The sequence below is a fragment of the Jaculus jaculus genome, chromosome 1, assembly GCF_020740685.1.
Source record: "Jaculus jaculus isolate mJacJac1 chromosome 1, mJacJac1.mat.Y.cur, whole genome shotgun sequence".
Lineage (NCBI taxonomy): Eukaryota > Metazoa > Chordata > Mammalia > Rodentia > Dipodidae > Jaculus > Jaculus jaculus.
In genome coordinates this window covers 600,889-623,129 of record NC_059102.1, presented here as the reverse complement: position 1 = coordinate 623,129, position 22,241 = coordinate 600,889, and the positions used below count along the sequence as shown (strand labels likewise).

Genomic DNA, 22,241 nt, shown 5'->3' with positions numbered 1-22,241 from the left:
TATGTTGCTATGTCCCACACTCTGCCTAAGTACCCACTAAGCAGAGTCCTTCTCAACCACCAGCCTGACCCCTCCTGAAAGACATAGCAAATTTCATGAAAGACTTACAGACACCCTCTTCACTCAGGTCTCCTCTGCTTCCTTTCCAGGATTTGAAGACTGTCCTCTCCCTTCCCCAATACCCAGGGGAGTTCCTACACCCCGTGGTATATGCATGCACTGCAGTCATGCTGCTGTGTCTCCTCGTGTCCGTCATAACCTATGTCCTGCACCAAAGGTAAGGGAGTTCTGCCCACCCTGCCCAAGATACTGTGCCCATCACAATGGGAAGCAGGGGATAGGGCTTGGAAAAGTCCAATACTTCCATCCTGGACCTCCACTGGGCCTTCTAAACAGCATCCTCTTGATTCATGTATGGCACCTTCTCTCCAACAGTGGAGTCCTCCAATGGTGGGAGGGCCAAAGAAGTCTTTTAGGGTGTCTTTGATAAGGCACTAAACCCATTTTTGAGGGCTATACCCAAATATTCCACATATCCCATAGCCACTATAGTCACAGGAAGAGGCTTAGGCCATGGTAGAATCAAAGTCATAAGTTAAATAATGTTAGCCCTGATCCTAGCTGAACAAGCAAAGCCTTAGACATGCCTGGTGATCATGGACATCATCACAGTCATAGGCAGTGCCCCAGTCCATGGTGAGAGCTGACATCTTGCTTCTAGTCACATAGTCTGGCCCTTTCCTGAGGATCAGACACTTCTCAGAGAAAAAGCCAACCTGGGAACCAGCTCTGAGACCTTGAATGAGTCGGGTCTTGAGCCACAGTCCCTCCCCCACCCCTCACTGTCAAACTGAGTGGTAAAGATTCTGAAGAAGCCCTCTGGGTGTCCCACAGGAGGGAGCTGCCGAGGTTGATAAGGATCAAGGCAGCATGGCTGCCTACCCTTCCCATGACCTGTCCTTTGGATGTGTTGTTCCTGGCCCCACTGAGGGCCTATTATCCCCACTGTGTACAAAGCGTTCATTTCCACCCTTTTCCCTGAGCTGCTTGCTCATTCCTCATGTTAAATCTCCATTTCCCATAGCACCATTCGGATCAGCCGGAAAGGCCGGCATGCACTCCTGAACTTCTGCTTCCACGCAGCTCTGACCTTCACCGTGTTCGCCGGAGGCATCAACCGCACCAAGTACCCCATCCTGTGCCAGGCAGTGAGTGGTTTCTGCATTTTCCCTGTACTACAAAGACAAAAACATACCTACCAGCTTTCTTATCAAAGGGGAAATGTATGCTAATTTGCTTATGAAATAATATGCTGATGTTTGCTCAGCTGCTGCCGCCACTGAGGCACATATCTAGTGAGTCCATATTTTAATTCCACTCCATCTGAAGCCAGGTTGACCATATAATTTTTTATTTTCCACTGGACCAGCTTACTCTAATGCCTACAGGGCCATACACCTAGACACGTATTATCCAGAAAAAGATCTTCCCTGGAATGAAGACATAATACCACTTCTGAAGAGAGCAGTGAGGCAGAACCCAGAGGAAGGACTGGATGAGACCCTCCAGATGATATCCTCACCTAGATATGTGCCTCAGTGGCGGCAGCAGCAGCTGAGCAATCATCAGCATATTATTTCATAAGCAAATTAGATCTGTTCCCTGTAGTCACTATGTTGTTCAGCGCTGACAGAGGTTCTGTCCTCACACAAACCAGGCCAAATGCCCTTAAGTATCTCTCCAGGAAAGGGAGAGAGTTAAGCACCCAAATATGGAAAAGGACAGTCAGTACACAAAACACTTTCTCTTCACAAATGTGGCCTGGTTTGACTGGCTTAAATAGGAGAAGTAGAAATAATTCCTGGTCCTTGGCAGAGATGACAATAGAGACCCTTCATGTAGTGAAGCCAAGTCCAATTCTATTCAGTTGGGTTGTGGCTCTAGGTGAAGAAGGGGAGCCAGCTATAGCTCCAAGGCAGAGTCTGTGCTCATCCAGCTCCCAGGCCTGATCCACACTGACAATCTGTCCGTAGGGCCATATGGGAACACAAAGCAACTCATTAAGGATCCCTGAGGTTTCTAGCACTTTGTGCACCAGCATCTGCCCAGACCACATGTTCTCAGGTATTCCCTGTTTCCTAGCTACCCTTCGTTATTGTAAATTCAGAAAACTGCTATTGCCACCTGCAAAAATGACCTCTCACCCCCACCATCAGCCATCCCAATCTGTCCCCTGGCCTGTCCACCTGAACAGGCCACAGATGAGACTTATCCTGAAAAATCTGTGGATAAATGGCTATTCCTACAAAGGTTCTCACATCTGCCTGACTTATGACACCTCAAGCTGGCTCATCTACAGCTGAGCCATTTTCTTTCCCTGCACTGGCACAATTTGAACCTTAGAACATTCCATGAGTAGGTCACCAACACATAGAAGACATAAACTGTGCTTGGTGTGCACCAAGAGATGTACAAATGTGTGAGTATGTAACACATATAACCCTAGAAATCCAGGCCATGGCCCAAACCTGGGTTGAACAGAAGAGGTGGTAGTGTACCCTGAAGGGAGCTGAGGGCAGAGGGCTTCCTCCATTCCTGTCTCTGTTAAGTTGGAAAAAAAGGAAAACACACACAGCAAGAGCTGGGAAATCCTGTTTACTCCTGCTGTAAATGTCTGCCCAGGAGCCATCAGAAAAGCAATTGAGTGGGTCGTTATCTTTATGTCCTCAACTCTGCCACCAAGTGTTCCACAGCTGGGGCAGGCTGGGCACATAGCCCATTGGAATCACCTCAGTACCTCCAGGAAACCCAAGATTGTCCCCAGGTTCATGCCAGCCCCAATAAGTCCCCTAAAGGCTAGGTGTCCAGTGGTATTTGAGGGACACTGATGTTAATCATAGAGGAGATGTTTGGTAGGTAGGGACAGTCTGGAAGTATCTGCAGGGATCATGCTCAGGTGGGAGGTACTTCAGGACCCAAATGATAGAAAGGGCCCTGTGTCTGCTAGAATAGAAGGAATATAGAAATAAATGCCTCCCAGTCTTCCATGGCTTTTCTGGGAGTGGGAGACCTCTACCCATCCACATTCTCATTTAGAAACACTCCTGCTATGGGTATGGGACTAGCAGAAACATGACCACCAGGATCCATTAGGGGGAAGCAGTAGACCGCAGACAAACAAAAAGCTGCCATGGAGCTGGCACCATAACATGCTGAGCTCCTGGCCAGAGGAGGGGAGTAAAGCTCAGATAAGCTGAGATCTCAGGGTAGGGGCTGCAACTCTCCAGAAGTCCTCAAGGGCTGATCCATACCACACTTAGACATTTGACTTCTTCATCCATGCCTGTGGGTGAAATAGAGTGTCTATTGCTGCCAAGGCTTTCCTGAACCAGAGACCAGGCTGATTCTGATCAGCGCCCTGGTGAGTCTGGAGCTGGCCTAGGTTTCACAACACAGCTGCTCCCTCCATCACTTGCTGGAAAGGTGATGCCAGAGGAGGGGCAGGTTGAAAGCTAGATTGTTGAAAGCCAGATGAGCCCCCACCTTGACCAGTGACCAGGTGCCTGAGCACAGGACTTCTAGTCTCTTACCCTGTCCAAGATCACCATGAAACAACCAGGAGAAGTGGCCCAGAGTGCTGGATGATTGGAGAGAACAGACAAGTTGTCATGGCAACAGAAAGATGACCATGAATCTCATTAAAGCACTAAGTGACATCATAAACAAAGCAGACAGCTGCTGTTAGTCCCACATAATGAATGTGCGTCAGAGCTGTCCCTGGATCCAGAAGCAAGTGTCCTGCCTTCTGCCTCCTTTCTATGGTATAATACTGTCTGGAAGCCATGAAGCCATGCCCTTGACCTCATATATACAGCCTCAAGTTGGTGTTTAAGGGGCAGAGCCTCCCATATACACCTTCTCCTGTTCCCTGAGCACATAACCTAAGTGAGGTTCAGCCCACAGAAGCATGAAGCCAGCTTTCCCTTCTCTCTTGCCTCCCAGTTATGCTCCTACCCTCCTCAACTCTCTGATTCAGTGTACCAAGGCCAATGGTTTGGAGACCTTCTGAAGAGTCGAGTACTTCTGTTTGTACATGACAATGACAGCCACACTATAGACTTTCCTTTAAGCTAGAGCCTGGTCTCTCCACATTGCCTTTGTCCCACACTCTTGGAAGCAGACGTTTGGCACCCCTCAGGAGCTAGTGCCTCCAGTCCTTGGCCAGGTGAGGTGAGGCTGACAGCCCTGGGATGTCCACACTGGCCCATCGGGCCCAAGTGCCAGAAAGACCAAGAAAAGCTCATAAGGCATGCTAAGCTGTATCCACAAAACCCATCTAAAATCATAAACAACTCTTTTATCTTTACCTCCATGAAAATCCTTGTCAATTATAGCATTTATTCATAAGTTAAAAAAACTGAACTCTGGATTTGATAAATCATTATAATGGTGTGATGTTAGCTTTACTCAGGGAATCTCTGTATTCCTTTAACATTTATGTCCTTTCCTATTACAGCAATATTTTACTTGTCATTTCAAAATGTCAGGTTATTACCTCAAAGTTAGCCTTATTTTATAGGATCAAATGGAGATAAAGGAGGGCAGAATACATAATTAGCACAAACGTATTGTGGATAGGACACAGCTCTGGCAGCTGTTTCCATAGTAATCATTCACTCTGACATGTGCAGGTGGGCCATCGAAGCCTCATCCTGAGGTGCTTTTTCTTATGTGCAATACAACAGTGACAGCACACTAAGAGTCCTACTATGTATCTGTGCCCATCTTCTACTTGGGGACTCCTGTGGGGACTGGGGCTCTTTGGAAAGTATGTGAATAGGCCCTACATGTATGGATGGAATGGATTCTGTAGGAGGCCAGTATGTAAACTCACAGGCTCCATGCAGAGAGAGAGCACTGAGCAGCTCAAGGGTCTCAGCCAGCCATGTGCATATACCTCCTACTCTCCTGCTTGTCTGTAAAGAGCTGTAGAGGAGCCAGGCATGGTGGTGCACACCTTTAATCCCAGCACTCAGGGAACAGAGATAGGAGAATTGCCATGAAATCAAGGCCACTCTGAGACTACATAGTGAATTCCAGGTCAGCCTGGGATAGAGTGAGACCCTACCTCAAAAAAAAAAAAAAAAAAGAGCTGTAGAGGATCTGCTAAGGCTTAGCCCACTTGTGGCCCAGAAAGGCTGGCCTGTGCACCTGGAGCCAGCTGCACTGGGCCAGGTGGTCAGAGGAGGTGTCTGGCTGATACTCTCCCCTTCCAGGTGGGCATTGCTCTCCACTATTCCACGCTCTCTACCATGCTGTGGATTGGAGTCACTGCCAGGAACATCTACAAGCAAGTGACCAAGACGGTTCCACCATGCCCAGGTGCAGACCAGCCACCGTACCCCAAGCAGCCCCTACTCAGGTATCCAAGCGCGTTCATGGGCCCCTTCCACCATCTGGGCCTGAGGAACCCCTGATCCTGGACACACCTTTTACAGGTCCTGTCAAAATTCCTTTCCAGGAACTCCAGGCTGGGGATGATCTGGCCTGTATAGGTACCTCTGTGCTAGACAGAGTTAGAGGTGGGGACAGCCTACAGGATGATGGGGAAACCTGGGGCAAAGATTTGTGGGAAGTGTGCTGGGGATGGGACCAGTAGCAGCATAAGGTAGCAGGACAAAGTCCTCAAGTAAGACAAAATCAACTAAGGAGCTAAGGCTGGGGTAGGAGCATGGCCCCAGAGGGAGCCTGAAGACAACATGATGGACAGGGTGCTGTCCACAGCATCTCTGGTTAGACCTCAGCAAGGATTTGAGTCCCTATACTGGTTTGGCACACTAGACTGCCCAGTTACTGGTGTGGAAACCCGGGGCCCCGAGGGTAATCAAGTCTGGGCAGTTCTGCTCCTGAACCTCAGGGACACTCAAATATCTGCTTTTAGCTGGCAGAAAACCTTCAGGCATGGGGATATCAATTTCATGGTGACCATGTATTGGCATATGGGGACCCAATGGATCAGAAAAGAGACCCTGCTCAAGCTGAGCATCTACTACCCACTTCTCAGGGGGATTCACATCAGACTTCAAACCAAGTAAGTGCTGGGGCCACAGGAGTATAGTCAGAGCTAGAGAAATTTATAAGGCCAGCACATCTGGAAGATGGCAGAAGTCTTTTCACTTCCCTGAGTAAACAGCTTTGCTGAAGGGTAATCAAACACTGCTTTCGACAGGAGCATGGTTGTAACCATACTGGACAAAGATCAGCAGTGGGAGTAACATGGCTTCAATGTTTGTTCAAGACTGTTGCAGTCCGGTTCGCATTGCTGGTAGAAATCACCCAACCAAGAGTAGCTTCTGGGAAAAAGAGGTTTATTTTGGCTTACAGGCTCGAGGGGAAGCTTCACAATGGCAGGGGAAAACGATGGCATGAGCAGAGGGTGGACATCACCCCCTGGCCAACATAAGATGGACCACAGCAACAGAAGGGTGTGCCAAACACTGGCATGGGGAAACTGGCTATGAAGCCCATAAGCCCGCCCCCAACAATACACTCCCTCCAGGAGGCATTAATTCCCAAATATCCATCAGCTGGGGAGCTAGCATTCACATCACCTAAGTTTATGGGGGACACCTGAATCAAAACACCACATTCCGCCCCTGGCCCCCATAAACTGATAATCATACATGATGTAAGATGCAATGCATTCATCTCAATTTTAAAAGTCCCCATAGTTTTTATCAATCCCAATGATGTTCATACATCCCCATAGTTCAAGATCTTTTAACTGAGCCATAATACCAAAATATAACCTAAAAAAACCCATAATGGCACAGAATAAATATTCACACTGCAAAAGATGGCATTGGGCATAGCAAAGAAACATTCAACCAATACAATATTTAAAAGAACCAGGGCAAACATCAAACTCTGTAGCTTCAAGTCCAGCAAATCTAGCCAGTGACAAATCTTCAAGTCCGATAATTCTAACCAGCACAAGTCTCTGGCATTCCAATTCCGCCCCTCCAGCTAGGCTACTCACAGTCCTGGAAAACTTCACTGGGCCGGCAGCTCCTCAGCAGCCATCTCATGGTCCCGGCATCTCCACTGGGTCTCCACTGCAATCCACGGTTCATCCTCATGGCTCCATGGGGTTTCTATGCAGGCAACCAGCAAACCCGCTTCACACTACCCATGGCCATTTCCAAAACACAAGACCATGTTGCAAACTCAATGACCCTCTTTCCAGCATTTCTTATACTCCACGATACCAGGTAGGGTGCCAATTTGTTAATCCAGGGGGGGAATAAAGCAGACTTTGAAGAACAGGACACTCCTTGAGCACTCAGGACCCTTCTAAAGAGTCTACATTCTTCTTGTTGCCCCAGCGCAGGTCAGCTAGCCCAGTCTCAAAGGTTGTAATCTCTCAGTTGCAGCTGAACGGGCAGCAGTTCACCCAAAGATTTTCCTTTCTGTGCGATATCCCTCTGCACACACCAGTTCATTTCTACGCAAAGCAACCCTGCACAACTTCTCAGGACATGGGCACAAGAGCAAGTTTCTCACACACTGCTAGCCCAGTCCAGGCAAAGCTCTTTCTCACCCTCATAAACCAAACCTCACAGTCCATAGTTCTTATTGCATTCAGGTCTTACAGCTCAGACCAGAATAGTTCATCAGGCTGTACTTACAGCACTGCAAGGCATCTCTTAGGCCAAGGTTTCAACTCCTTCCACATTCCTCTTGAAAATCAGCTACAAAAGGCTGAAGCCAAACAGTCAGGTGTCTAGCAGCAATCCCACTCCTCGGTACCACTTTACTGTTGCAGTCCGGTTCGCATTGCTGGTAGAAATCACCCAACCAAGAGTAGCTTCTGGGAAAAAGAGGTTTATTTTGGCTTACAGGCTCGAGGGGAAGCTTCACGATGGCAGGGGAAAACGATGGCATGAGCAGAGGGTGGACATCACCCCCTGGCCAACATAAGATGGACCACAGCAACAGAAGGGTGTGCCAAACACTGGCATGGGGAAACTGGCTATAAAGCCCTTAAGCCCGCCCCCGACAATACACTCCCTCCAGGAGGCATTAATTCCCAAATATCCATCAGCTGGGGAGCTAGCATTCACATCACCTAAGTTTATGGGGGACACCTGAATCAAACCACCACAAAGACCAAATCACAAAAATTGCAGTCAAGGCCGGCCTAGGTGTCTTTGAGTATAGGCACCTGCCTCCACAAAGTGGGTCCCATCTATTCTAGAGGTAACTGAAGTTCTACACGTGTCTTCTCTGGATTTTCTTAGAGTGATCCCAAATGCCCTACTGCTGCCTGCTCTGGATGTTTGCAGGACATTTTTGCCCAAGTTGTTCTGAGAGGCAACTCACTACTGTGAGGGTATAACATATGGAATGCTGAGGATGCCCAGCCTTTGACTAAGTTGTCTCTGGCTATGAACTTGAAGAACTACCCTGCAACTCCTCTGTACACCTAGTGTTGTCAGAAGTGCATTTTGTACAAACAGAGCAGTGACCTATGCTGTTTAGTAAATAAGCCTGATTTCCACCCAAAGCTCTTCCTGATGTCTTAGCAAGTCTAGGCAGACCTACAGCCAGTGGTGGTCAGAGGCTTTGCTATTCTCGGGTCAGGGAACTAATTTCTTTATTTTGACTTTACTGCCAGCAGGCCAGGGATGACTTGGGTCTAACAAACACTCAGGGGTGTGTCTCCTCTGCTTGATTGAAAAGCCAAGTTTTGGGAGATGTATGGAAACCAAGGAGCAAACCACAGCACTTTTTCATTTACTTTTTCCAAGTGTACTTCACAGAACAGGTGCAGCTAGCTGGAACTAGGGAAGTTCTAGGCCATCATACCATGGCATGGATGGTGTTGCTGAACAGGCCCTGCTCCTGCAGTCTGATGAAATTTTCACCATTCTGTGTCCTGCCTGTAGGTCCATCACCCTTGTCCTTCACCCTGGGGTCTGTGAAGTGCTGGAGGTTCACATGTTACTGGGATCCTGGCAGCATCTTTTGGTCACTGGCATGCCTGATTTCTCCTGTCCCCACTGACCCCTTTCCCTATGACTGGCTATGGAGTAGGCATGATTACCTACCCAACAAGTATTCTCCCTCCACAGGTTCATCTCTCTCTTACACACACACACACACACACACACACACACACACACACACACACACAGATGCACACCCTCCACAGGTGCACACCCTCTGCAGGTGCATGCCACTTGCAGGTGCAGACTCATGAGGACAGGAATTCAGTTTCATATGCGACTGAGGGCCTGCTCCCCTCTGCTGTTTTCCGACCTGGTCTTTGTTTGATGTGGAATTATTGCACCTGTCCCTTACCAGGAAGACTAGAGGCTAGGGAATGGAGAGAAAGCTGCAATCTTTCTACTCAGACCCCCTGAGGGGCCCTCGATAATGGTTAAGCATGGATTGAGTGATAGCTAGGACCAGAAGCCACATCTAGGTGTGTCTGTGAGGGTGTTTCCAGAGACAACTGACATGTGGGATAGTGAGGTGGGGAGAAAGACACACCCTGAATGTGGGTGGCATCACCCAATAGGCTGGGTGCCTGGATGAAATGAAAGTGGAAAAGAAGGCCAGCCAGCATCTGCAAACTTCATTCTTCCTAAGGGAGTGCATCTATGTCAGCTGCCATCACCCATGGATATCAGACTCCAGCTTCTTTGGCCTTTCAATGCACTCACAGCAGCTACTCTGCAGGGAGCTCCCAGCCAGGCCTGCGGCTTCAGACTGGAGTTGCATCACTGGTGCCTCTTATTCTGAAGCTTCTGTCTTCTCAGACTGAGTAGCTATGGGTTCTTTCTCTCCCCAGCATGCAAACAACCATTGTTGGACTATCCAGCTGTCAATCACATGAATCAATCTAAAAATCACCTTTTATATAATAACATAATATAATATAATTAATATAATATAATATAATATAATATAAATATACATATACATATACTGCTCCTTTCTTCTGGAGAACCCTGACTAGAACACTCACCAAATGCTAGACCAGCAGCCTCTGCCACTTCCTCCTTAACCCAGCATTCTATCAGGTGGCACTTTCCAGGGCTACACAATGGATATCCCTGAGTTTGCATCTTGACCTCAGTCCCAAAACTCATAAGTATCCTGTGCACATCAATATATACTGAAATTAGTTTCAGAGTTCCAAAAAACTGCAGTTTCAGGAGAGAAGAGTCCCAGAGTGTCCACCAGGTATAGGTCTGCTTAACTGCTCCCTAGACAGAACACCCATACCCCTTCTGATTGGACTCGTGGAAACCACAGCAAGACAGCCAGCTCCCATGGGTGGCAGCAGGTGGGCGTCATTGTCTATGTGTGAACACTATGTGCTCAACCTAGCCTGCAGGTTTCAAAGAAGAGAACTGTCTCTGTCAGGCTTCTGGGGGAGCCCAGGGCATGCTATAGGGACCTTCCACATTTTGAGCAGCCCTCCCCTTCATTGAGGCAACACTGAGGACTAAACACTCTCAACATCTAACTCTTCTCACACTTGGAGGAACCAGTTCTATCTCGGAGAAATTTTGAAGAATACACAGACATGAGATTTGCAGGACTCGAGTGGACAAGCATCGCCTTAGCCTGATTCCTTTTCTATGTAAGCACTAGGTATGACGAATGCCATATCATGTTGGGAAACTCCTCTCCACAAATCCACCTGAGAACAGGAGGTGCTGACCCCATTCTGTCCCCACAGGTGGGTCAAGGCTGGGTCAGGTAAAGGGAGAATTTGATGGAGTCCTAGAAGAGGGCAGTATGAGCCTTAGAAGGCCTGAACCTCTTAACTGAGTGGGCCTCATTGCCAAGACCGCAGGCACATCCATTCACTCCTCAGCCATGATTGAGGTTGATGGTTTCCATGACAATAGAACACAGACTGTTAGTGGAGATTTTGTGACTGTGTGGTGATTTACCTGGTCTCATCTCCTCTCACTCCCAAGGTTTAAAAGCATACCATAGACAACCAAGCCCTCAGAGAAAGACCCTGGGCATATGGAGAAATAGTAGTCACCCAGATCGCTTCTCTGACAATGGGGTGCCTCAAAAAGGTGCTGTGGCCCCTTCAGCCAACACCCACAATCCTATGTGGGGAATGCTAAGACTCAGACTGTGGAGTTCATATCCCAGGGACAAGTCAGAAGAGGCCAAAAACCCTGCAGATGAAAAAGCAAGCCAGGTACCCACTCAAGCTCATAGCTCTGAATCAAAGATGACAGGCAAATGCTTCAGGCACAGCCTGTCAGAACCCTTCCAATCCAGTCTTCCTCAGGAAACCACATGACTTGCAAACCACATGAGGAAGCATGATTGTCTTTATAGAACTAACTCTTCCAGTCACAGGTCTCCTTTCCACTTATGGCAGTCTTCCATTTCCTCCAGCAATATCTTGCATTTGTAGCACAAGGGGTTTGTACCCCCATGCTTAGGTTTATTTCTAAATATCTTTTTCTTTAAATATTACTGTAAAACCAACTATATAGCTCAGTAGGTAGAGTGTTTACCTAGCAAGCATGAGGCCTTGAGTTCAATCCCCAGCAACGCCAAAAAAAATAAAAAGATAAAATAAATATTACTGGAACTGGATGGATGTAGTTGCTCATGCTTGTAATCCCACTTGGAAGTGTGAGGCAGGAGGATTTCCATGAATCCAAGGCCAACTAGGGTTACCTACTGAGTCCCAGGCCAGCAAAGACTGCAGAACAGGACCCTAAAAAGATGACTACCTCAAAAAACAGGTACTAGCCGGGTGTGGTGGTGCACACCTTTAATCCCTGCACTCAGGAGGCAGAGGTAGGAGGATTGCTGTGAGTTCGAGGCCACCCTGAGACTACAGAGTGAATTCCAGGTCAGCTTGAGCTAGAGTGAGACCCTACCTCGAAAAACAAAAACAAAGGTACTGTATGTGGGATTTTCTTAATTTTCTGATCACCCAGTGCTTGTGTACAGAGAAACACAACTGATTTTGTGTGCATCTTGTAGCCTGCAGCTTTGCTTATACCTCTTATTGGAGCCAAATATTTCTTTCAATTCTTAGAAGTTTTTTCATTTATGACAATTAGGTCATCTGTGTCTAGAGATAGCATTTCTTCTCCCACACTGATCTGGGTACCTTCTGGCTTCTAACTGCTCTGGTAGAGCCTGCAGTTTAGTATTCTTCTCTTTTCTTAGCCAGGTATCAGAAGCTAGCCAATTCTGTTGATCTTTCTAAAGAACTACCTTCTCTATTTTGCCGTTATATTTTATCATCTCTGCTCTAGTCTTCCATGGTTCCTTTCCTCCTGCTTGTTATTGGTTTGGTTTCCTCCCTGGTACCTTACTATATGAAATTAGGGATTAATGTGAAGCCCTTCTGTAACCCAGGCATTTGCCAGCTATAAGTTTTCTTCTGAGCTGTAGTACTACATCCCAAAAGGTGCGTTTTGTGGGGTTTTTTTTTATTCATTCATTTACAAGTGGTTTTTAGTTTTCCATGGAATTTCTTCCTAGAATTTAATTTTCACAGATTATTAGGGATACAAAGGAAAAAACCTCTCTAGAAATAAAATGAATGCTTGGTCAGAGGCCACAAGGTCACAGCTGATGGGGCTCCATGGACAGATCTTTGCTATAGCCATAAGACACATGTTTGGAAAATGTTGTGTGGGCCAGTGGTTCTGTGGCCAGAACAAGGGGCAATAAACAGGCTGAGAAGAAATGGGTGATCACACAGCCTGCTGTCCAGGCTACCGTATCCAGGCTAGCCACCACCTGCTTTCTTGGAATGGAGGAAGTAGAACTGTGTGGCTACATGTTTAGTTGGGGGCATGGCCTCTAGAGAATGCTAGGGGTGGCTGTAGAGATGGTTTAGCAGTTCAGGCACTTGCTAACAAATCATAAGAACTCATGTTCGAGTCTCCATGTCCCACTCAAGCCAGATGCACAGTGACGCAACTATGCAATGTTGCACATGCACACAAGGGAGCACACACTTCTAGAGTTCATTCACAGTAGCTGAAGGCCCTGGTGTACCCATCCCATATTCTCTCTCTCTCTCTCTCTCTCTCTCTCTCTCTCTCTCTCTCTCTCTCTCTAAAAAAAGAAAGAGAATGCTTGGGGTTGAAGCACCTGACCAAGACTCACAGGACATCATAAAGCAGGCGCAGGCCTTAATGAGGTATCTGTTTCAGATACAGATATAAGTTGAATGTGAATTGACTCCCAACCCTAGTTCTTTCTCAGGTTTCTGCACAGCAGCTCAGGTGGAGCTCAGTCTGGAGAGCAATGGCCTCAGAGCACAGCCAGGGAATTGAGGGTCTCAGGTGAAGATAGTCTGCCTTTCCCAGTGAGATGAAGGTGACCTTGGGCAAGCCTGTAACATGGGCAGAACAGTTCATATGTTGAAGAGGAATAGGACTTGGAGAAGGATCAGTAAGAGGCCACAGAGTCTCTCCTGATGTCAAGACAACCAGCTGAGATAAACATAGTAGTCATTGTCACAGCAAACATCCTGAGCTCTGGCTCACATCAGAATAAACCTCACACACATTGAAGGCTATCATCTAAGGAGGCCTCCTCAAAGGTGTCACAACCACACAGCCTTGTGATACTTTATGATACCAAGGCAGAAGGACCTTACCACCCAGTGGGACTACAGAGGAACCCTCCTCACCAAAGACTACATGGGGCTAGTATGTCTCCCAAGATCCACATATGACCAGGCCCACACACACATTATGCCCACATGACCCAGAACCTCCATGCCAATGTCCACATGAGACCAAGATCTCCTCAACAGTGTCCACATGGAACTAGAATATTCCCCTACTAAGGCCCACATATTCCACATAGGACCAATACCCCCTACAGTGTCCACATGGCCCAGAACCATCCCCATAGGGTCCACATAGGACTAAGACCCCCCCCAAAAAATGTTCACCTGAGGACTTCCCCTAGTGTCCACATGGGACAAGCACCACAGCAGTGTCTACCTCTTACCTCTGTGTTATCAGAACCTGGCATCAAGCCCTACTCATTACATTTAGACACTATGAATGGTCACTCATCAGGGCTCAGAAATATTTGTCAAATTGTCCTCCAATAAATCATCTCAGTCTAGTCTGAGTTGGATGCCTTGAAGAAAAGCCATTTATAAGGCATCTTTGTGAGGCAAGAGAGACCTGTGGGCACCCTTGGGGTTGTTCAGGACCTCATAGCCACCTATCACCACAGGCTGGCCAGGCCTTTGAACTTTGAAGTAGTTGCTTTCCTGGACACAGTACCTATCCACAGAAAGGTACAATACAGGGCCTGCAATGACAAATACATCAGGAAGGGCCTAGGGGCAGGTGTCTAAGATTGTCCTGGGGTAGGTAAGGGGCATCCACAAAGGACCTTCTTCCTCCAGCAGGAAAATGTGCTGTGTCTCTTCCTAGGTAAACCTTCTCAGTACTGTGCTTGAGGTCCTTTCTAAGCCTGGCATTAATACGGCCTCCAGTCCTCCTGACTCCTGCAAGGAACCCTACTCCTGTCTCACACCATGGTGTTCACATACACAGCCTAGAGGGTTAGTTCAGCAGGCTCCATACTGGATACAAAATGGCCCTAAGTAGACCACAGTGGGAAACAGGTTCCAGCTGACTGCCAACAATGGAGCTGTCATCACAGAGCATTAGGCCTATGCTCACATCTCTGCACAGTGCTTATGTCCTCCAGCAAAAGCTGGTGGGTCCCTCCATCTCTGGATGCACTGTGGGGAAAAGACATGGGGCCTATTCTCTCCATGGAGAACTATCCATCTCTAAAGATATGATGAGAAGGGAGAGAATAAAAGAGATTGAGAAATATTTAAAGAACAAGCATAGACGCTACCTACTCCTGACTTGGCAAACAAGTGGAGACACTGTCCCCTGAGCTGACCCTTACTACACAAAGCAGGGGTGCCATGTGCCATGCTCTTCTGCAAGATGATTGAGACTTTACTTCAAAATTTCACAATTGGAGGGCTGGGTGTGGTGGCACACACCTTTAATTCCAGCATTTAGGAGGCTGAGGTAGGAAGACTGCTATGACTTCCAAGGCCAGCCTGGAGCTACAGAGTGAGCTCCAGGTCAGCCTGGGCTTGAGTGACACCCTACCTCAAAAAAAAAAAATCAGGATTTGCTATATCAAACCACAAATACTTCCCTATCACCATCCTCTGTTGAACTGGTTAGGCTTACTATCATAGGCAAGACTCCTGGGCAGACTAATAGTCCTGAGCACAAATTTAGATTTTTATGCATAACCACTGTGTCAGGTTCTACTGGTTACCTTAGTGGGAATGTGACTGTCTTTGAACTGATTTCAGATAGACCAAGCCATCTACCTGCAGTGGATACCTCTCCCCCAATTTTTCCCTTATTTGGAGACAGTCTCTGAGAACACATCTCACCAGATTTTCTTCTCCCTGCATCAGCCAAAAGCAAGTCACTTCAGAAGCCAACAGACCTTCTTGCTGTGATTTTGTAGATGTTCAGGGGCTTATTCTGAATTAGTTACATATTATTACATCCTAACTGTGCAATCTGTTCTGCTCCTTCTGATGACATCCACCTAAGTAGTTTCCATTATGGAAGGTGGTGTTTGTGTTTGGAATGACAATTGCAGCAGTACTGAGATACTGAGTTACTTGTGGTCCACTTCAAAATCCACCATTACAGAAGGACCATTCCTTTCCTCTCACACAATGGCAACATGTCTGCTAACGTGCCAAAGACAGACATGTTCCTAACAGTGGAAAAATGCTTCCTTGGTATCCTCAGCCAGAAACCCCTTCTCAGGCCACAGTGGAAAATTCTGTAGCCTGTCATTGGCTTGAGACATGCAAATAACCAAGCACCTGCAATGCTTAACCTATACACAGAAGTTGAGACTCTCCAGACATGGTGGCCCTGAGAACAACCAACAGGGCAAGTCTACCCACTTCTGCTCACTTGTACCTCACATCTTCAGTCAGTCCTTGAGGAAGCTGCCTTACAATCAGCTGGGGTCATAGGCAGGTGAATAGGTACTAGGTATGAGGTAGGGAACACAGGGAGCATTAAGGGGCCGATTAGAGACTCTTGTGATAGTAACAGCCCCTGGAGCCACATGAGGAGCTCTGAGCATCTGGTAAAGAGGCCTCTGCGCTGATTCCCACCTCTCTTCATAATTTCTTGGATGCCAGGCCAGAGAGGCCTTAGAGTAAGTGTTCTGGTACAGCTTAGCAGATGGGGAAACTGAGATCAGAGAGGCATAGGTGCCCTCCCAGAGCTATTATGATCCAGAGCCCAACATTCTAACCTCACAGACACTAGAGACATTCCAGAAAAAAAAATAGTCATCCTGTCACTTCACCCAGATGGACCAAGGGCCACTACAGGTACGGAATCCCATTGTCTGCTGACCAGCAAGAGGACAGAGAGGAGGGGCCACCAGAGACTTCCAAAAGCTTGCTTACCACTCCAAGAAAGTCTGTTCAAACCCAGCCCCCATTGCTTGGAATCGCCCATACAAGTATACAAGGAGTCCAGAACTTCTGTGGACAGAGGAGAACATAGAGGCAGGTGCCCATGTTCATCAGCAAACCTTGAGGCCATATGTGTAGAAAGGCATCCTAGGATACAGACATAGCCCAAGAATACAAGTGCTCTTAGTAGCAAAAAGAATCCCACAGCCTGATCTGTGGTACCTGCTTCTAGCAAGTTCTAGAGAATGGTACCACAGTGTTTAGATGAATCTCATTAAAGTTTTGTTTCTGGACATAAGACATCACAGTGTCATCTCCCGGTGATCTCACTCTCCACTTGATCCCCATCTTCTTTATCCCCAGCTATCTTGCTCTTGCTTAGAGCACTTCTCTCTGTTCTCAGAGTTATGTGAGATGCACCATGAAATTACATATGGCCTATGAGGCAGCCTTCTTATGCAGGTAAGTAGAAATGGCTCTGTACCTTGGTTGAAATTACTTGACTGAGTTCTTGTAGTTTAGATATCATGACTAAGATCCTAGTCTGGGAGAGGTAAGGGCTCCAGAAGAGAGAGTCAAGGCTTCTTGGCTCTAGGAAACTGTCTCTAACGTGTTCAGTGCTCCCCTGAAACTGAGTCAGCCCCATATCCTGACAGGCTTTCCTTAGACAATTCACTCACTTCAGCACATCCATGACCCCAACACATCACAAGTACTCTCTGTGGACTTCAATTTCCTCTGTGAGTGGGAGGAGGAATATTACCAGGCTGGGCAATCTAAGGAACAGTCTTCAGCTGAAGTGTGTTCTGGATATTGAAGTTGCTCATACAAGGGTATCCTGTCAGAGCCAAGAGGGCAAAGTTCAAAAGTACATAGTGACAGCCACCTCTGGGACGCCATGACTACCACATCCCCAGTAATAACCTCCCCTTGAGATGGACAGATTCTCCTGACATAACCTGTGTGATCAACAACAGGCTGGGAATAGAGACTTCAGAGTAAATCACCTAGGGTTTTACGTCTATGGAGGGACATGCTGCTCCTCCAGCCTGAATGTCTGAGCCCAGGGACATGGGCAGCTGGGGACTTCTGAAGAAGCACAGCCACAGCAACCAAGCTGCCAACAGCTCACTGAAGGGTGCACAGCATCCAAATAGCTTCCTACAGGAGACTTGCAAATGTGGAGGGACTAAGGAAGATAAGCAAGGAAAGTACAAACAAGACATTGCCAAAGTAAGATGACCACTGGTGGAGATTGTATCTACAACTAAAACCCACAGCCAAGTGACCCACTTTTTAGACCCTTTCCTGGGCCTTCTGTGTCTGCCTTTGCTGGGACCATTCAAGATTTCTAGCAGGGATCTCATGGTGGCCATCTGGCAAAGACTGACCACAGCCACTTGAGTGGCCTGGGACTTGATCTGTGCTTCTCAGGTGAGATCTACTATCGGACCAACAGAGAGATGCAGAGAACCCCAACCACAGCCACCAAGACATGAGCCCTTGTGAGTACTAGCTCAGGCCCCACAGTACCAGCCAGCAATGATCATTGTCCCTCTGGTTCACTTCATCAGTTTCCCAACCATCTTCCTGTCAGAAGAGCCATGGATCTGGCCTGTCTACAGACAAGGCTGTAGGCAATGGTAAAGAAGCTGGGTAGAAACAAGCCAGCTAATGAATCCCAGGAGCTATGCCCCACTTACCTCCATCAGCATTGACATGGGCTTCTGGATAATTTCCTGATCTCACCACCTCTAGGAACAGAACCAAAGCTGGACGCATCTTCCTGCCTTACTTCCCCAAATTCCTGGGTATGGATTTTACCTAACAGCAAGACCTCTTGAGAACTGACCCATAGCTATAGATTCTCAAGGCCCTCAACACGGAGCCTATGTCCCTGGTCAAGCCTCACCCTTGCTCAAGTCCTCCAGCTCATATGTTAAATGTTGAGTGAGCATGTGTGTGTTCTGTGGTTGTATGTATTACATGTATGTCCAAGAGTGTATAATGGTGTAGTATGGGTGTTGTAAAGGCATGTAGAGTGCTGCAGGTGTGCACACTGTAAGTGTGTATGTGCAAGAGTGTACAAGGTTATAGTGTGGATGTTGAACAGGCATGTAGAATGCTGTGAGTGTGTGCATTGTGAGTATGTACATGCAAGGGTGTGTAAGTGTACACTGAGTGTCATGAGTTGGTGCATGAGTATGTGTGGCTACTGTGAGTGTGTATAAGAATTCATGTATGTGTGTGCCTGTGTCAGTGTGAACAAGGCACAAGTAGAGGCATGTAACTGTAAGTAGAGACAGTACTGAGGGCACCAGCATGTCTTTCTGAGCTGAGCCTTATGGTGTATTGCTGGAGTGGGTGGCTCTGACCTTGGGGTGTAGACTGCAAGTCAGTAAGGGTACTGGGAGAGGACATCACAACTCCCTGGTTGTTCCTTTGACACCTTCACTTAGGCTGTAGCTATTCAGACCCTCATGTAAACAGTGGGTTCACATGTGAAGACAGAAGCATGGCAGGGCCACAGCTGAGTCTGGGTCCTCTTCCTCAGTTTCTCAGGATCCCAAGGGTCAATTTATTCCAACAGGGGCACTAGTTCCAACTGGTAGCAAAGTGGCTGACTAGGCAGAATCATGAGTCTTGGAGCCCACAGAGAACAGAGAAGAGGACGACAGTGCTTGGGGATAGATGCAATGTTACCATAGCCACTCCTCTGGAAGCTCTGCCCACATCAAAGATTCAGTCCTTTTCCTTTTTCTTTGTTGCAAGCATTCAAAGCAGCACTTATAGAAAGTAATGCCAAACACACCAGTGCAGGGGTGTGCAGATACAGTCCTGAATCCCACTGGCCTGGCCTGACTGTAGAAGACCTACCCACTGTCTGTTCATTGTTTGCCTCCTAAGTTTACATTCCTTGCAGTGATGTGTCCTGAGTTTGGGCATCATACGATCATTTCTGCAGCATGGCTCACAGTTACCCCTTTCTGTGCAAGATGGATTTACAAGGCACCACAGCTGGTCTAGCCCTGTTGTCTCTTCATGACTCTACCTCCCTATCTATATGGCTCCATATGGCTCTATCCATGCAGCCCTCTCTGTGTTACTTCGACCTGCTATGCCTGGAGGTGAACCTTTTGAGACCTCCATTCCTCATTCTTCTACATTTTGGGATCTGTTTAGGGTTTCACTAAAGCTCCAAGTCACCGGGTGTGGTGGGACACGCCTTTAATCCCAGCACTCAGGAAGCAGAGGTAGGGGGATCACTATGAGTTCAAGGCCACCCTGAGACTACAAAGTGAATTCCAGGTCAGCCTGAGCTGGAGTGAAACCCTGCCTTGAATAAACAAAACAAAAAAAAAGAAAAATCCAACTCCCCACTTCCTTTCTAAGAAGCTATCAATATAAATAAATAAATAACTAAAGTAGGCTGGCCTGACCCTCAAGCTGAATAGTGCAAGTGACACCTGCTCTGAATGACAGAGCCCTGCGTCAGGAGAGTTAATGATGCATAAGAACCCCGGGTCATTAGTCACTCAGAAGATAAATGCCTCCCTGTCAGTCAAGAGGAACTCAGTACAATATAAGGTGACACCTGGGTAACATGATATATAAGAAGATCCTAGCCAGGCGTGGTGGTGCACGCCTTTAATCCCAGCACTTGGTAGGCAGAGGTAGGAGGATCACCATGAATTTGAGGCCACCATGAGAATACAGAGTGAATTCTGGGTTCAGCCTGGGCTAGAGTAAGACCCTATTTGAAAAACAAAACAACAAAAAAGAAGAAGATCCTGGAGGAGGATGCACTAGAAGTCCCCCAAGCCAGACCCCAGTGAAGAGGGTGTGGCCACTATCCACTAGGTGCAAAGGATCCATGGTACCAACAGGTATCAGTAAATAAAGCAGGGCTCCATGGTTGTCTAGCATCCATACTATTGACCACTCTGCAACAGAAAAAAAAAAAAAAAAAAAGTGGTAGCCAGACCAGGAGACACCTACAGTGGCCTTCAGTGCCCTCTGCTGATCAAAACTGGCTCTGCAGTCAAGCCAGGAAAAGGCAAAGGGTGGGGGGAAAAAAAAAACGCTGTGGCAGTAGGGTCTTGGGAACTGGGAGCTAGAACTGCACAGGGAAGGAGTAACCACCGGTTGTGTATAGCACCTTCCCTCTAAGATGATAACACTGGAATACCCACAGTTCTCCCAGGACAAGGTTTGCAGTCAAGGAGTAGGCAGGAGTGAGTAGACAGTGCTGAATGGCCCAGGTGGGACCCATAGCAGAGTCTTCTGCCTTCAAGTGCTAACAGGTTCTTTATCTGTCCTGAACTCTGAGGGGCCAGTTCCTATGCACTCAAATAAGCCCTAGTGCAGCAAAGGGGATCACAGGTTTGCCTTGAATGGACTGAACCCTTCACCATTCTTGTCCCATTCCTACTAGGAGCCTACAGCATCAAGGGGCTCAGCCTCATCTCCACCCCCTGAGCCCACCAAATTTCCTCCTATCTTTGAGGTATAGGAACACCATTAGAGTCCACCTGCTCCTGTAGTCCCTTCATCTGGGAGGGGCTTCTGGAAGGGTGCTATCCTCTGAGTTATTAGCTGGACTCTTAGTTCCCTAAACACTTCAGGCCAGGAACCCACCTGGCTTGGACTCTGGCTTCTGCTTCTCTAACCCATCCAGCTCCACTCAGCTCTTTTCTACATTGCTGGCCCTGTCTGCTACCACTTTAAACAGGGCCCTGTGCAAGGTAGGCTCCTGCTGTCTGATGAGCTCTGCATCTGCTGTGGAATCCTGTTGCAGACTGCTTCCTGCTGGGGCCTTCTTCCCACTTCCTACTAGCAGTTTATAAGGAACATTTCACACATACACACACAAACACAAAGCTGAATGAAACTGATAGCCACCACTCCATTCTACCTTTTCTATGCCATGCTGTACTGGCTAGCCACACTCTGCCTATCCATCTACCCTTCACCTGTCCAGACATTCCACCTGTCCATTTTATTTCTGTGCCTTTCTCAGTACAGTGCAGATCTCACACAAGTCCACAGACTGTTCATAGGGCCAGTATTCAGAGCTCTCTCACTGTGTGAAATCCATTTACATTGAAATGTTTCGGGTTTGCATGTACACACTGAGCTAGGAGAGACGCAGAGAACGTGTTTGCCCACCAGAGGGCATCCTCTGAAGATTCTTTACTAGGGGCTTTTCATGTCATTATAAACCATAAACTATTCAAGAAGGAGGCAAGTAGAGTGAGAAGTAGAGGAGGTGACAACATCTGATATGCTAAAATGACCCTTTGTCACCAAACCTCAGGGTAGCACTGCCTGAAGCTGAGCTTCCCCTGGGGTGTTCCATGGGGAGGTACAGTGTTCTCTGTGCAAGATGTGGTTGTACCAGTCTTCTGTGGTGATTCATCAGATCCTGTACTTGCCTGGCATGCACCCTGCTCTAAGCACCACAAAAAAAAAGGAAAGAAATCATCACTGCAGTGCACGCCCTTGTCATCTTCTTCAATTCCCTTATTGGTCCCAGCAATCCTGCAGTTCCTGGGGAGTTTTTCACACAGTGAGTTACATCATCTGCAAACAGGAACATGTCACCTTCATCTGACATAAGTTTCTAGATGAGTTTTACAGATCAAGTAAACTGCCTTTTTTTGCTAGTTGGCTATGTTTGGAGATGAAGCATAAAACATATTTCTGCCAGATGCTTTTC

At 47.4% G+C, this 22,241-nt stretch overlaps 1 protein-coding gene across 4 annotated transcripts in view; it reads left to right on the top strand.

The window, feature by feature from the left end:
- Positions 1-22,241, top strand: part of Adgra1 (adhesion G protein-coupled receptor A1) — a 44,094-nt gene that overhangs the window by 11,713 nt on the left and 10,140 nt on the right. For 2 of the 4 annotated variants that reach the window (XM_045144013.1, XM_045144009.1), the window contains exons 3-6: positions 150-277; positions 1,085-1,208; positions 5,277-5,422; positions 5,942-6,091. In XM_045144013.1, the coding sequence (XP_044999948.1) occupies positions 150-277; positions 1,085-1,208; positions 5,277-5,422; positions 5,942-6,091 (548 nt within the window). Of the gene's footprint in view, positions 1-149; positions 278-1,084; positions 1,209-5,276; positions 5,423-5,941; positions 6,092-16,925; positions 16,985-22,241 lie in introns of all 4 variants that reach the window. The other 2 variants (XM_045144019.1, XM_012951473.2) reach the window with 2 other exon arrangements.